At 44.8% G+C, this 17,385-nt stretch overlaps 1 protein-coding gene across 1 annotated transcript in view; it reads right to left on the bottom strand.

The window, feature by feature from the left end:
* Positions 1-7,106: 7,106 nt before the first annotated feature.
* The window catches only part of LOC143289977 (uncharacterized), a 65,722-nt gene continuing 55,443 nt past the window's right edge, over positions 7,107-17,385 (bottom strand). The window contains exons 13-15 of the mRNA XM_076599262.1: positions 15,243-15,844; positions 12,218-13,399; positions 7,107-8,338 (exon numbers count right to left, since the gene is read on the bottom strand). Of these exons, the coding sequence (XP_076455377.1) occupies positions 8,132-8,338; positions 12,218-13,399; positions 15,243-15,844 (1,991 nt within the window). The 3' untranslated portion in view covers positions 7,107-8,131. The remainder of the gene's footprint in view (positions 8,339-12,217; positions 13,400-15,242; positions 15,845-17,385) is intronic.

Raw genomic sequence — 17,385 nt, 5'->3', positions numbered from 1 at the left:
CCCACAATGTATACACACGGTTTTCAATCAAATGTATAATCTTCCTCCTCTCCAATTCTTCATCCTGTTATCTCTTCGTTCCATTTTCGCTTTCATTCCTTCAGCCACTCCTTCGCTCTGTCTGTCTCTCTCTCTGTGAAAATTCATCGGTGTACAGTATAAAGTGTGCCAAAATGCTGACACACAAGTGAGCCATTCTCAAGTGAAAGAGGCGGCTCCGTTCAAGTGGCATACACTCCCACCCTTTCAATGCTCAATGAGTCTGGACGAATATTCTGATCATATTGCCATCAAACATGCCTGTTTTCCACATTCATGAGTGTTAGTCAAGTGAGCCCCCCTCACACCACCTTCCCCAACCCCCTCCCCCAACACCCCCAAAAAGTCATATCAGAGGTCTGATCCTCAGGCAAAGAGCGTTTTCTTTCACAACAAATGCAGCATGACATGAACAATAAATGAAAATGTACACATGCACAGGACCTAAAATCTTTGTCTACAAGGAGGCGGGGCCGGGCTGGGGAGGGGTTGAAGGCTGGGGTGAAGGTATGACGACGACAAATCGGAAAAGCCCGGGACACACGCTCAAAATGTAAACGTTGTCGGTGAAAAAAGACCATCTGGAATCCTCAGAAGACGTGACAGTACAGAACAGTTAAAACACAGACTGACTGGCCCCACACACACACCCAGTCTTCACAAACCGAACAATCCCTGCCGGCCATGGCCAGAGATTCACATCGCACACGCTGGGGGAATATTGTTTATGCAGGTCACACATGCATGCCATCCAGTGTACACAGTGTCGTTTATATATCAGGACAGTTAGACAAAGAGCTCAACATACACCACACCCCACTGTTCAACAACTCTGAACATGTCTTGATGAACTGATTCCTCTCAACACCCAAGCAAAGCTCTCGCTCTCGCTCGTTCTCTCGCTCTCTCTCTCTCTTCCAGGTATCAGTGACACAAGTAAGCAAGCTCACTTTCTACACTTTCCCGTGTCCATAAATCCAGTGACTGATTACATGTTTCATATATAAAATACTGAAAATACTGAAATTGTTTTTTGGGTCTCAAATATGTGTGTGTGTGTGTGTCTGTGTCTGTGTGTTTGTGTGTGTGTGTTTGTGTGTGTGTGTGTGTGTGTGTGTGTGTGTGTGTGTGTGTGTGTGTGTGTGTGTGTGTGTGTGTGTGTGTGCGTGTGTGCATCTGCATGTGTGTGGGCGTGCACACGTGTTTGAGAGTTTGTGTGAGTTACAAATCCAAGTTTTATAATTCATCCCAACCTCATCACATGTATTAAGTACAATTAAAACTTTCAATCAATGAAATAATTGTCTCACAATGCTGGTTACAAAGTGTGCACAGAAACTAACAAGAAAAGCGAATAAAATAACTCCCTGCAGTGTGTCATGTTTCTATTCCACTTTATTCAGCTGTGTACTTCAAAAAAATGTTTTTTATTTTTTTTCTAACCAGCCTGAAGTTCAACTTTAAATAAACGAGAGAAGACAATGTGACAGGAGAGGCTGATGCGGTGTGAAAAGTAACTAACAATTAAAGGTTAACTCACTCAGTACGGCCAGTCCTCTCTTCTCCTCTACACAGACACCTACAATGACCCAACATTTAGCTTCCATCGTCAGAATTGTGGTATTCTTTGTCAACATTCACCTCTTCAGTATAAGAGCCTTCGCTTGCAATATTTTGATGACGGTAATTGGGGTGAAACGCTGTTAACGTCGTCTCTTTCGCTGTTCGTATGGAGAGAGTTAAGGGTTCTTGCTTCAGCTACAGGGGCAGTGAATTCACATCCACTGCATCTAGGGCTTGACACACAAGAAAGCAAGGCTCAGTTTTCTCCTTCCACTGCTTTTAACTGTCAATCCCCAACCTGATGTCAGGTACTCTAAGGAAACAGCACCCTGCCTGAACTCTAGTCACTGCCGACTGGTGATCACTGAATCAAAAGTCCAATGCCAAACTGATAAAATATTTGAACTTTGCTTTGCACAAACCATCTTTTTTTTTTCATTGTGCAAAATTCCTACTAAATCTGAAATATATAAGTGTTTTAACCCTTTCACCACCAGTCAATTCAGAGTACAAAATTCCCTTGTGGTATAAACACAGAAAAGACAGGGGCTAAGAATAGCTGGGGATTCCCCCCTGCAATGTATAGAAAATATGGCCTATCCCACCACCGAACATTAAGAGCAGTATATAGGTTCATGGATAACAGACCAATGAATGGTCAACATCCAGTGACATGAGTCCTCTACCAATCCTGTGCGTAAATGCGAGCTTGGCGGTGAAAGAGTTAATACTATTTCACTTTTATACATTTATCTATTGTGGTGGAGAATGACTCCCAAAGTTCTGTTTTTAGCTTCATTTTCAAGAATGTGTCAAAGCATACAGACTACATTATATGCTACACCACATCTGCTTTAAAAAAAAAAATGAAATAAATAAATAAAATAGCACTTTACCAGCAGAAGACTGGTCTGGGTCTTAAGTCACGTATTTTACACTGGGTTTGTTTAAAATATTAACAAAAAACTGACATCCAAGACCCAACATAAAGCTGTAAAAAAAATTAAAAAAAATAAAAAAAATGCTTACAACACTCTGCCTGAGAATACTTTCTTTCTTGTCTTTGCATCTATTTCCATGTTTGTTTTTCTTGATGTGATACTGTGTGATCTTGATGATTTCACAATGTACAACTTGCCTGGACCAAACCATTTCTCATCATGATCATGCCAAGGAATACTATGCCAACAAACGCTCAGGTTTGTTTTAAAAGCTGTGAATTATAATAAACTTTGTTGTTTTCAAAATGGATCAGGTAAGTAAAAAAAAATATATATATAAAAATAAAATAAAAAATCTACAAAACAACTCACATCCTCCCAAATTTCCTCTTTCACTTTTTCTTCTCCCCCCCCCCCCCCCCTTCCCCCCACCCCTTTTTTCTTTTTTTTTACGTAACCCTCTGTTACAAATGTGGAAAACCCATATCAGTCCAGCCAATATTTTCTGTGATCATGATTATTTCTCACCACAGTCAGTTTTCAAACATTCGCTCAGACCTCCATCATTCATGCAGTAACTGACAAATTATTTTTTCTAACAACTATCACAACCAGCTCACCCATCAAAAAAAAAAAACAATAAGAACTTGACAGAAATTTACTTCTACTGTCAGCAAAACACGATTCTGGAGCAAATAAGCTGGTGAACATCACCCTCCCACCCCCTTCCCCCTCACCCTGAAACAGACATGAAGATGTGGCAATCAGCTCTGAGCAGAAAAAGAGAACCAAACACTAAGCGGCACATCTCCGAGTAAAGCCAAGTTTTTCATGTCTGCATTTAAGTGTGAACGAACATTGAGCAACATTGAGCTATATAGAAAAAAATGAACTCCTAAGCCAAAACAACCTAAATTCAAAAAAGGCGTAATTACATTTCGTTTGTAATCAGAGACGGATACATATATATATACCAGCATCTACAGGTGTGTTTGTTTTTGGTTTTTGTTTTTCTACTGCATGCACATAAAAAAAAATTTTTTAATTAAAAAAAATCCAGCACTTCTCAAATTTCGTGACCACGACTCAAATCTTATCTAACTCACACGTTCTTCTTCTTCTGTGTTCACTCGTATGCACACGAGTGGGCTTTTACGTGTATGACCGTTTTTACCCCGCCATGTAGGCAGCCATACTCCGTTTTCGGGGGTGTGCATGCTGGGTATGTTCTTGTTTCCATAACCTACCGAACGCTGACATGGATTCAAGGATCTTTAACGTGCGTATTTGATCTTCTGCTTGCATATACACACGAAGGGGGTTCAGGCACCAGCAGGTCTTGCACATATGTTGACCTTGGAGATCGTAAAAATCTCCACCCTTTACCCACCAGGCGCCGTCACCGTGATTCAAACCCGGGACCCTCAGACTGACAGTCCAACGCTTTAACCACTCGGCTATTGCGCCCGTCACTCACACGTTCGAAAAAAGAAGAAGAAGAAAAAAATCATGGATATATCTGCCACCTCCTCATTGTGGTGCATCCCCTGCTCACCACAACAAACTTCTCTCCGCCAAAAAGACAGGCAGCTTTTCCACCAACGACAGCATACCACCACCACAGGGTGTACAGCATCATGTCCATTTGGCTCCCTTTGGGCTCAAAGTCTTTTTCCTTGGTACACTTATATTAGGCAGAAACTTCTAGCTACTATCAGGGTTTTATGTATAGATATAGACATATATCATATATATTCAAGTTGAGCTCATCCTGCATGAGAGAACTTGGCCGTATCATTGCCATGTGAAAGACTAGCATCCAGATCATCATGAATGAATGACCTGGTGGGTGAAGAGGTTGGAGGGGGTGAGGGAAAAGGAGATCTTCTGCTTTTCTTTTCAATGGATTTGAACACCAGAGGGTGGAAGGGGGGGATGTGGGTGGGTGGGTGGGTGGGGGTCATGGGGGGATGAGGTCTCTCACATGTTCAACAGGCACACTCTTCTTCTTATCACTTGTTCAGTTGTTGTCCCCTCTGTGCTACAACAAAGCAAGGAAATCAATAATAAATAACATGTAAGCAGACTGTAGACAGGTATCAAACATGAGAGAGTATAAGAACCTGAATTAAATCCTTAAAAAAAAAAAAATATTGCTGAAAGTGAAATGTACAGATATACACTTTCTTCTGATTAAAATCTTCTCTCTTTTTTTTTTAAGAAGAAAATGTGATTTTTTTTAAAAACTATTAAAATATTAACACTATAAAAAAAATTATATAAAAAAACTACACCAATAAAATGAAGTAGAATTTTTGAAAACAGCAATGAAATCTTTTCTTTCTTTTTTAATGAAGAATTTTCAAAAGAAAAAAAGTCTTCGCGCACTCTGCAAATGCTCTAAGACTGATAGTATTTCTCAAAAATGTACACACTTTTCAGTTCTCATCCAGCATTGACTTTTGTCCACCAGCATGCCAGAAACGAGCCATTTTCCTTCTGTGTCAGTGCACAATCATTCAGTGAATTTACAAAGAACGTATACATAAGCCACACTCATGCATACGTATGTGAGTGTGCACACATAGACACACTCAAACACACACACACACAATCATCTGCACATGCACGCATGCATGCACACACACACACACACACACATACACACACAGAGGCATACACACACACACACACACAGATACACGCAATTCACCATCATTTCAACACTGACACTAACTGTACAAAACTCATGGTACCTACCAGTTAACAGAACTGCTTTCTTTTTAAACATGGAGCTAGATTTTTCACCATGGCATAGGCTTTTATATTGAACACTAGATCTAACAGATTCATTAATATTTATCAATTAATTTGGTAACCTATGAATTCAAAATGCCTTTATCCATTCACATATTTGTTTATCTGTCTGTCAATACAAGTAATTCATGCATTCATGGAGTAATGGAAACACATACATGTCTATTCATTTATTCATTCATTTATTTACGCGCCTGATTGACAGCACAACACAAATGATGTTGTTGCATGAAGTGAATGACTCTTTTTTTTCTTTCTTCTTTTTTTTTTTTCTTCTTTTTTTACTCTTTTATCATTTTTGTTGTAGAAACCTCCTGGGTTCAAAATGAAACTTTGCCCATCCATGCCACCCCTACCCTGTCTCTACCCAGAAAGAAAAGAGAAAGGGGTAATGTTCGTGCATGGCTCAAACATTATATTATATATATATATACATTCTTGTGTACTCAACCACCACAGGTTCAGACATGTAGAGATCAATATCTGTGCTAATCAATCACAAGCAGAAACCGATCCAATGAAAGAAACTAACAAAATAAATAAATAAGAAGAGAAACTGACCAATACAAAAAGGTCTCTGTCAGTGTGTGTGTGTGTGTGTGTGTGTGTGTGTGTGTGTGTGTGTGTGTGTGTGTGTGTTTTGTGTTTGTATATATGTACAAACCATAATTCACAAGAATTGTTAAAACAAAAATATTTATATTCGAAAATGTTTTTAATTAAATTTTATAATGCTGTTGGGATTTTCTTCTGTTTTCAAACCAAAAGAAAATAATCTGAAACAGGAATTCTCACGGTCTGTCAATTCTGTGCTGGGGAAAAAAACAAAACAAAACCAAAAACAAAAAAAAAACGGTCTGCAAATAATACTGAGTTCTGACCATGTATATGATTTAAAAATAACTTAGTTTACAATGACATAACATTACTCAGATTTCCTACAAGTTATTAAAAAGAAAACTTTGAACTCCCGAGTGAATAAACAGAATGAACACTTATAAACATATACACAAATGAATGCTTGTTTGGAAACAAAACCCAACGATTCCTGAGCAGTTCTCTACCCTCCTTCCCAGTAACTACTATACCACTATTACTGTTACTCAGTCTTGCTGTTGTTGTTACTGTTACTACACCATGCACTCACATCACCACCAACACCACCACCATCATCATCCTCGAATCACACTTCTGTCTCAATCACACCGAGGAAAAAGCGCATCACCCACCATCTGGAAAAAAAACAACCAACAACTGGAAATAATAAATTCAAAAATATTTTTTTTAAAGCAACGACAAAAAAAAAAAGAAAAAAAAAAAAAAAAGAAAGAAAGAAAAACTCACAACAATGTCACCTGCAGAAATTCTAACTCCGCTAGCATCACACACCGCTGACGCACACCAATGAAGCAAGAAGCCTGGAATCAAAAACAAAAGGGAGGTCAATCTCCCTCCACTCTGCCCCCCCACCCCCCACAACCCCCCCGCCCCCCTCCTTCCCAACCCTCCCATGTCCCAAGGAACTCTCCTCGTCCTCCCTGGACGCGCTGAAAGAGGCACAAAAAATTAGGGGAGAGACACGCCCCCACTGACCCCCTCCGCACCACCCTCCCACCCAACCCAAGAGGGGCTGGAGGAGAATTCTTCCCTTCCTCACAGCCATCTGCTGCACAATTTACCCAACGCCCCCCCCCCCCCCCCCCCTCCACCCCAAAGAGTTGTCCCTGCATGAAAGTGACAGCATCCTCCGTTTTGCTGTGCGACGACGACACACACACGCACGCAACACTGCCACAGAGAAGAGTCCTGTGGTGTTCCAACTGCCGCTACATGCTTTGCAGCAGCTTGCTCCTTTTGTTGCTGTTGCTGCTGTTGTTGTTGTTGTTGTTGTTTGTTGTTTACATTGTTTTTCCACCAGCGTCTTTCAACTCACTTTCGCTTCACACATCGAAGCAGCTTCCTTGAAAGAAGACGCAGCGATGCACTAACTGGTTCACTGAGGAGAGATAAGGAGAAAAAAAAAAAAAAAGGTGGTCTCTCTGACCCCCCCTCTGATGATGATGACAGCCGGCGGTGTGAGCAGTGTTCACACAAAACGACGCTCCCCAGAAAACGACTCATCAGCAAGAAAGAAAAAAACCAAAAAAAAAACCCACCACCTGCCGCTGCCGCCCCCTGCCACACCCACACTCACAGCAGCAGTTCCCTCTGGAAGACGCTGGCTGCTCCACCGCCTCCTGCATGGTTCCTGATGTTAGGGGAGCAATCAGCACAAAACACGTGTTGTGAGGCGAGCCGTTCAACACACACACACAAACACGTGTTGCAAGGGGAGCGTTCAGCACAAAACACGTGTTGTGAGGCGAGCCGTTCAACACACACACACAAACACGTGTTGTAATGGGAGCGTTCAGCACAAAACACGTGTTGTGAGGCGAGCCGTTCAACACACACACACAAACACGTGTTGTAATGGGAGCGTTCAGCACACACACGTGTTGTGAGGTGAGCCGTTCAACACACACACACAAACACGTGTTGTAAGGAGAGCGTTCAACACAAACACGTGTTGTGAGGCAAGCCACTCAGCACGTACACACACACAACACGTGTTGTAATGGGAACGTCTAGCACAAACACGTGTTGTGACGAGCCGCGCTGTCCAACACACACACACACACACACAAACACGTGTTGTAAAATGGCGAGCCGTTCAACACACACAAACACACACTTGTCGACGACTGGCACGACCCCCAGACAAGGGCCGCTCACCTCTGGATGACGCTCATAATGTCCTGGTTGGTGGACTGGATGTCGGAGAGCAGTGTGCCGCCTGAGGAGGGGGAGGAGCTGGAGAAGGTCTTCAGGCTCTGGCTGTGGGCCAGCAGGCGCGAGAGCAGCTCCCGGGCGTGGAACTTGGCATGCGGTGGTAAGGCGTCGATGAACCGGCAGCACAGGCTGTGGAAGGCTTGGACCTGTTTGAGGTGAGGTGGGTGGATGGAGGAGGTGTGGGGTGAGGGTTGGAGGGGGTGGGGGTGGGGGGGGCGCACAACAGAGTCTTTATTATTACAAGCCTCTTTTTTCTGTTTCCTTTTTTTTTTTCTGCTAATTTTATACACATGCACACACATACACACTCAAACACATGCACGCACGCATGCACACACACACATATGCAAGCACACACACACACACACACACACACACATTCCATAATTTGATAAATCAACATTAATTATTTATCTCTGGACCGTGTCTTTTTTTCTTTTCTTTTTTTTTTTCCTGACAGCTTTTCCTTTCTTGTCACTCCCCCCCCCCCCCCCCTCCACTCTGTCTAACTGTAGCAGTTCATCCCAAGTTCCTCAAAAACAACAATGACAAATTCATCGCATCATTTCTATTCATTCATTAATGATATTAATTACTCTCACCTTCTGAGCAGAGATCGTGCACCACACAGGTGTTAACAACCCTACTTCTCCAGAGGTGTTAACAACCCCTCTAACTTCTCCAGAGGCGTTAACAACCCCTCTAACTTTTCCAGAGGTGTTAACAACCCCTCTAACTTCTCCAGAGGTGTTAACAACCCCTCAAACTTCTCCAGAACAAAAAGACCTTTTGGGTGCAATGCTTACAAGTTTGTCAAGGATGACAGTGTTTTTGTTTTTTTTAAGTCAAACACGCTTGACACAGCTGCTCACTAGTGTTTCAGCAGAATATGACTGTACAGTAGAAAAAGATCAGCTGAACATATATTGTATGACAGGCCAAAATGGAATGATGACCATAAGGCTCTGATAATGAATAATAACAATTGTTATTATCATTATTATTATTGTTGTTGTTATTAATATCATTATTGTTACTGTTTACATTGTTAACATGTGCAACCCCAGACGCTTTGAAAATGAAATGGACACGATATTATCAAGCACGTGCCTGAGACGTTCTAAAAAAAATTATTATAACAAACAGTGGGATACGCATGAAGAGAGTAAGAACCTGGTATCACTGCTTAACCCTTTGAGCCCTGAGTTCCTGAGCAATTTTAACCCTTCTGCCTGAGCTCCTCAGCCAAAATTTGCAAATAATTGGTATTAAACCCTTTGAGCCCTGACCACCACTTTACCGGTGGTAGAGAAAAATGACATAATGCCTAGCTACCGGTTGAGCGGTGCGTAAACACTTGAAGCGTGCAGAGTCTCAACCTGGCTCATCAGGGCAGAAATCAGGGACAAAACGTGCAAGTAAACAACTGTACACAACGCAGCAAGTAACTGATATGCTTGATGATTTATCGGAAGTAGAGTATGACAATGATTACTCTGATAGTGAGGTGGAATTCGAATCGGATGATTTTGCTACAGATAGTGATGTTGAAAATGAATCTGAGTATGCAGAATCAGTTGATCAAAGGAGGCGTGTCCGGTTGAGACTCTGCACGCTTCATGGTAGAAATCGATCTTTTTTATCCAAAGCACATGCACAAAGGCACGGCCATGTTGGTACTACGTTCACTGACGTCAGACGGTTTTTCTGATTGGCCCTTCAAATAAGTCAACCAATAGCAAAACACGACACAAGTGTTTACGCACCGCTCAACCGGTGGCTAGGCATTATGTCATTTTTCTCTACCACCGGTAAAGCAGTGGTCAGGGCTCAAAGGCTTAAGTCTTTACGCTGGGATCATCTGCTATGAAAAGAGAGTTGTTTCCCTTCGTCTGTCTGAAGCACTCACTTCGTAGCTAACCTTTCTCTGCACTGTTGTTTCCACAACAGCAACAACAAAAGTACTCATCCACTTTTTGGCCCAGAATCCTGACAAGTAGGACCAACAGCCATGCCTGTCCTTGCATGTGTGCAGCAATGCAGATTTGATTTGAATGTGCAGCATAAGACTAAGAGAGACCAAGACCCCCAAGAATTGGGGGTGGAGTGATGGCCTGGAGGTAACGTGTCCGCCTAGAAAGCGAGATAATCTGTGCGCGCTGGTTCGAATCACGACTCAGCCGCCGATATTTACGCCCCCTCCACTAGACATTGCAGGTGGTCTGGACGCTAGTCATTCGGATGAGATGATAAACCAAGGTGCCATGTGCAGCATGCCACTTAGCGCACGTAAAAGAACCCACAGCAAAAGTTCCCGGCAAAATTCTGTAGTAATCATGTGTATTGTTGAATAAAGGAAATTTTCTATCTAAAATTACGTTTAAATAACATACTTACCGTGACCCAACTAGTGCAGACTCCGGCAGGGGTCTGACATTCCTGTCCTGTGCAAACTACTATCCGCCTATGCGGAGAAAACGAAAGCAACTACGGTCGATAACCTCCCGAAAGTAGGTAACCTCCCCTTTGTCCCGCTGGCTAGCGCCCTCTTTTTCCGGCAGCCGTCATGACTCCTGTTCCTGTGCTCTTCAGACGGCTAAGTTTTTTTGTATTTTCTGCCTGTCTGTCGATTCTCTGGCGTTCTTGTTTTTTGTCAAATTATGATTATTTAAACCAAGTCCTGGACCAGTGTCTGTATTACTGGAGTGGAGGCCTATAGTAGCCACTGAATCAACAGTAGCATTAGCACCTGCAGTTGCTCTGCAATGTGCTCATCATATACCTCAGACCACTGAAGCGAAATAGCTGCAACAGCACAGCCTATTCTCCATCAGAGAATACAATATTGAATATGAAATATAATCTACAAACACACTGTCTAAAAAAAAAAAAAAAAGCACACACTAAAGAGTTGAATTGATTATTTCATTGTTGTACCACTGCTTCAAAGTTTATCATTCCCGTTTCAGTGACACAAACTCTGCTTTCTGTCTGAACAATCTATTTCTTTTTCTTTTCTTCTTTCTTTCTTTGTCAAGGCCTGACAAAGTGCGTTGGGTTACGCTGCTGGTCAGGCATATACTTTGTTTGTTTGGTTGTTTGTTTTTTGGTTGGTTTTGTTTTGTTCTGGTTTTTTTACTCAGACTGTGAAAAACCTTTCACTGACTGAAATAAATAATTTCAATGTGATGATGTCAGTACAGTTGGCATCTCTGTAAAAGGAAATTTTCTTCCTAACATTACGTTTAAGTAACATTACTTACTGTGACCCACTAGTGCAGACTCCGGCAGGGGTCCGACATTCCTGTCCTGTGCAAACTACTACCCGCCTATGCGGAGAAAACTAAAGTAGCTACGGCCGATAACCTCCCTAAGTAGGTTACCTCCCCTGTGTATCCCTGACTAGCGCCCTCTTTTTTGTCACTGCTGATGTCTGTAGTTCCATGGAAAGCGCTCAATGAACAAGTCTTGAGAATTCCTTGATAGATCTACACTGTTAACTAATACAGCTGTGGTCAACCATCAAACAGGCTCTGTTTTGGTGTATATACTGTTTATTTTCATCATCGATCGTTCAATGATAACCAATGATGATGTCATGTATCACACAAACACACACACTCTCAGTGACACACCCTCATATGCATATCCACACCCGCTCTCTCTCTCTCTCTCTCAGTCACACACACACAATCTCTCTCTAAGTCACACAACCATGCATACACACCCTCCCTCCCTCCCTCCCTCTCTCTCACAGTCACACATACACAATATCTCTCTGTGTCACACAACCAAGCATGCACACCCACACACTCTCTCTCTCTGCGTCATACACAAATATACATACACTCTTTCAAATATCAACGCCCAAAAACACACACACACACACACACAGAGTCACACTCAGTCTATTATCGTTCACTATGAATTAAGAACACACACACACACACACACTCACACACACATACACACACACAGCAAGTCACCCCCACCCCATCCCCCACCCCACCGCCCCAGCCCCTCACCTCTTCAGAGAGAAGCATGAAGTTGGTGCTGGACTTGTTCCCCACTGCCACCAGCTTGTCGATGCAGCCGCGCAACCGCTCCGACGCCTCCAGGATCCGGTCCATGGTCACCGGGGAGGAATCGTCCACCTCCCCCACCACCGACGTCACCAGTTTGACCTCTCCCATCATCATGGACGAGGTCATGGGGTCAGAGGTCCTTTCGGGCGGCGGAGCGGTCACCGTGCCCCCCTTCATCAGGGGCAGCACTGGCTTGTAGATGCCGGCGTCTGAGCTCCCGGTCGAGTTGTTCGTTATCGTCTGGTTCGAGGTGGGCTGCGAATCGGAGTTGACGAGGTCAAGGTTAGTCTCCTTCACCACGCTGGGCTTGCCGAAGGTCTTGAACGAGGATAGGCTGTTAGGGGAGTTGGAGAAGTCCAACTTGCTGCGGTCCGCCCCGGAGAAGGTGGAGGGAGGGGTGGGGCGGTGGTGGGCCCCGTTGGTGTCGGCAGTGGAGGTCAGCGTTTGCTGCCCCTCCACACCCGGCGATGCTTTGGTGGAGGAAGCCGGCTGGGCAGCCTCTGCCCGCGTGAACCTGGGGCTGGGCTTGGGTTTGGCGGAGAGGCCCTCCCCCTGTTGTTGTTGTGGACCCTGCAGCCGGTCATTGGGATTGGTCAGCCGTGACGCCCCCCCGAACAGGTCGCCCCACGGAGCCTCGTAGCGGTTGGAATCAGAGTCCAGGTCTGACTTGTGTCGCTGCAGCATGCCCGTGTACTGTGACTTCAACCCTGTCCCCACCCCCACTCCTCCACCAACACCACCGCCCCCTCCTCCTCCCACACCGTTGTCCCCACCCAGCCCGTGCTGCGACTGGGACTTGACAAAGGCCGAGGGTCGCAGGTTCGGTTCCTGCTTGATGCCGGGGTCCGAGTCATCCGTGGCCCCGTCGGCCGCCAGGGTGGTGGAGGCGGGCGTAGCCGTGCCGTCCGCCATGGTTTCAGACACGGCCGGTGGGCAGGAGGCCACGCTGTCCCGGTCAGTGCCCGAGTCCTGGTCCTCGACGGGGGTGAGGTCGTTGTTGTGGTTCTTGTGGTCATAGTCCAGCGACTGCAGGTAGGCGCCGATCCTCTGGCCCTTGGGGATGGTGCCGTAGCGGTGGATGGCCTTGGACACGTTGGCCACGTCCAGCTTGCCCACCCGCACCTGAGGGGGGCACACCACTGAAATTATCTGTTTATTCATTGCTATTATAGATTGCAGATCCTCTGAAATAATGTGTTTAGTCATTGTCATTATGGAGTGCAGGTCCCCTGAAATTATCTGTTTATCCATTGCTATTACAGATCGCTTGTAATGAAAAATAAACAAAAATTTAATTATACGGGTATTAAGAAAAAAGATAAATCATAAGGTGGGGTTTTTTGTGTGTTTTTTTTTTTTTCAAGGCAAAACTGCATGGGCTCTTAGTGCTGCAGCCATAGGGGCTAGTTAGCCTTTGGGAACCATCCCAACACCAACTGTCCTAAAAAACCCTATAGGCCGAGAGAGTGGGGATGTATCTTGGGCAAGACACTGTCCACTATAATCAAATTCTAGCCCACACAGTCGTGACAGCAGTTACCTCCTATGCTGTTCTGATGGTCATAGTCGAACATGACTATCATAAATCCTAAGGTTAAAAAAGGCTAGGTTGAAGGTCCAATAAAGACTAATCGATAAGGTTAAAAAAAAGGTTACATTAAAGATTCAATAAAGACTAATTGATGAAGTTAAAAAAAGGTTATGTTAAAGGTCCAATGAAGACTAATCGATACAGTTAAAAAAGGTTAAGTTAAAGGTCCAATAAAGACTAATCGATCAAGTTAAAACAGGTTACGTTAAAGGTCCCACAACCTTTTACAACTAAACAGGTGGTGAATTCATATTCGATCAGTCCAGGGCTCAGCACAGGAAGGCAATACCCGATCTTCTACTTCCGCGGTTCTAACCTTTCCTGTCTGTAGTCAGATATCCATTCATAACTGGGTGGAGTGAGGGAAATCAGAAAATGCCCTGATAAATAGTAACTTTTTCTGAAAACCTGATACTGTCCCATTCTGATTTTGTGACTCGTCTAGTCTGCTGGTCAGAACTAAATGGGTGGAATGTTGATTTCTACCTTTTACTCCGTAGGTATAAAAGACATAAAACAGACTGACAAATAACCTTATAAAAACATCAAATCTATTGTCACATTCCATCTATCTTGTCCAGTCTTCTGACATAAACTCGTAAGTTCTTCTTCTTCTTCTGTGTTCACTCGTATGCACACGAGTGGGCTTTTACGTGTATGACCGTTTTCGGGGGTGTGCATGCTGAGTACGTTCTTGTTTCCATAACCCACCGAACGCTGACATAGATTACAGGATCTTTAACGTGCGTATTTGATCTTCTGCTTGCATATACACACGAAGGGGGTTCAGGCACTAGCAGGTCTGCACATATGTTGACCTGGGAGATCGGAAAAATCTCCACCCTTTACCCACCAGGCGCCGTCACCGTGATTCGAACCCGGGACCCTCAGATTGACAGTCCAACGCTTTAACCACTCGGCTATTGCATAAGTTCAATGCCCCATGGGATTCCAACAGTGATCAGCAGTACATCTTGGTTCATAACGAAGTTCATAACATCCCCACATACTCAAACACGCGTTAACAGCACTGACAGTGCTCAGATGTTTCATGATAACAAAAATATACAATATATTTAAATCCCCTTCAACAGACGATTATGAGAGAGCAACGGGACAAATGAAATACACATCACAATCACCAACACTGCCACTTGAAAGCAAACAAAAAAAAACATACAGGCAGCATACGCACAAGCTTTCCCCACCAAAAAAAAAAAAAAAAACCAGCAAAAAATCAGCAACAAAAACAGCAGGATAAAACGCCCAGTCACGAATCCACGCAGCTCACACCAGGACAATACTATGGCCAACAACTCCAGACAAGATGCCAACACCACCACCACCACCACCACCACCACCACCACCCCTCACCTGCTCACTCTCCTCATCCACAGACTGGGAATGCAACAGCTCTGCCGGCCGACTGGGTTCGGACATTTTCTTGTAAGGGCCGAACCCGGGCCTCTGGGGCAGCGGAATGGCTTTCTTGGGGTACTGGCCCCCTGCCGCCGAGGACGCAGCGTCCGTGCCGTCCAGCGACTTCCCCATCCCCGCAGGGCTCACCTGGTTGCGGCCCTGCTCGAAGGGCCGCGCGTTGGCCTCTGAGATGAGGTACTTGGACCGGTCAATCTGCGCCGCTTTCAGGTTGTCTGCGCTGCTCTTGCCAAGCGAGTCCTCCCGTGAAATCTTGGTCGAGCCGTCCTGAACAGCGGTGGCACCCCCTCCTCCTCGCTCGTCCTCCTCGGGGAGGGCGGAGTTCTCCATCTTGGCCTTCTGCAGCTTCATGCGCGACTTGAGCTCCAGGTCGAGGTCGGAGTGCTCTCCCTGCTGGTCCTTGACAGAGGTGGTGCGGCGAGGGGGCACGGGGCCGGGGCGCTTCTTGGAGGACTTGCGGGCCAGGATGTCCGACACCTGCTTCATGTCCGCCTCCTCCACCGGGGCCAGTGGTCGGCGGCTTGGGGGCGGTGTTGGGCCTGCACAGGGTCAGTATGGGTTCGATCACAAGGTGCATGGATATAATAATGTACAGGGGCGGTGTCGGGCCTGCAAAGAGTTGTTGGTAACGGGTTTGATCACAAGGTGCATGGATATAATAATGTACAGGGGTGGTGTTGGGCCTGCAAAGAGTTGTTGGTAACGGGTTTGATCACAAGGTGCATGGATATAATAAGGTACAGAGGCGGTGTTGGGCCTGCAAAGGGTTGTTGGTAACAGGTTTGATCACAAGGTGCGTGGATATAATAATGTACAGGCGTGGTGTTGGGCCTGCAAAGGGTTGTTGGTGAGGGGTTCGATCACAAGGTGCATGGATATAATAATGTACAGGGGCGGTGTTGGGCCTGCAAAGGGTTGTTGGTAACGGGTTTGATCACAAGGTGCATGGATATAATAATATACAGGGGCGGTGTTGGGCCTGCAAAGGGTTGTTGGTAACAGGTTTGATCACAAGGTGCGTGGATATAATAATGTACAGGCGTGGTGTTGGGCCTGCAAAGGGTTGTTGGTGAGGGGTTCGATCACAAGGTGCATGGATGTAATGATAATATACAGGGGTGGTGTCAGGCCTGCAAAGGGTTGTTGGTGAGGGGTTCCATCACAAGGTGCATGGATGTAATGATAATATACAGGGGTGGTGTCAGGCCTGCAAAGGGTTGTTGGTGAGGGGTTCGATCACAAGGTGCGTGCATGTGATGATGATGTACATTTGTATAGTGCCCTTTCTCCCTTTTAAGAGCTCACATGAATGGAAAGTTACAAATTACATGAACACACAACCACTCTCTCTTCCTCTTGTTACCCTCCTCACCCTCATTTCCCCCTTTCTCTTCCTCCTTCTCATGTGTCGATCTTTTCATTGGACTTTGCAGGTTTGATAAAACTTGAAAATGATGTGTGATTGTCATGTATGTATCTGTAACTGTAAACATGTAAAAATCTCTCTCTCTCACACATACATGCACACATGCGTGTATGCACACACACACATGCACACACCCACACACAAGTGCATGCACACACATACACATGAAGACACACACACACACCCATGCACACACACAGGCGCACACACATACATACGGATGCACACACACACACACACACACAAACACACAAACACACTACACATACCTCTCTCCCCTGCCCAACCTGAACCAAACATCCCCTCTTCCACATACCCATACTCATCCCAAGAACCCACTTCTTGCATATATCATACTGTGCTTATTTCCTGGCCAAAGACAGAGCATTTGGCACCACACTTTCACATGCCTATTACTTCTATTATACTGCACTAATTTCTGCATTTATTTTGGTTGTCTATGGGCTAAAACTCCCCATGTACACTTGTATCCACTTGCAGGCTTTTCCATATATGGCCATATTTGTCCCACCACTTTGGCAGCTATACACTGTTCTCAAATGCTGGAAACGCTCCTGTTTCCATCAAACTCTGATATGACTTACACTTACAGGATCTTTAACATGCATAGTTCATATTCCCCATGTGTATTAT

Source organism: Babylonia areolata, chromosome 14, assembly GCF_041734735.1.
Source record: "Babylonia areolata isolate BAREFJ2019XMU chromosome 14, ASM4173473v1, whole genome shotgun sequence".
NCBI lineage: Eukaryota > Metazoa > Mollusca > Gastropoda > Neogastropoda > Buccinidae > Babylonia > Babylonia areolata.
This window is presented reverse-complemented; position numbering and strand designations above follow the sequence as displayed.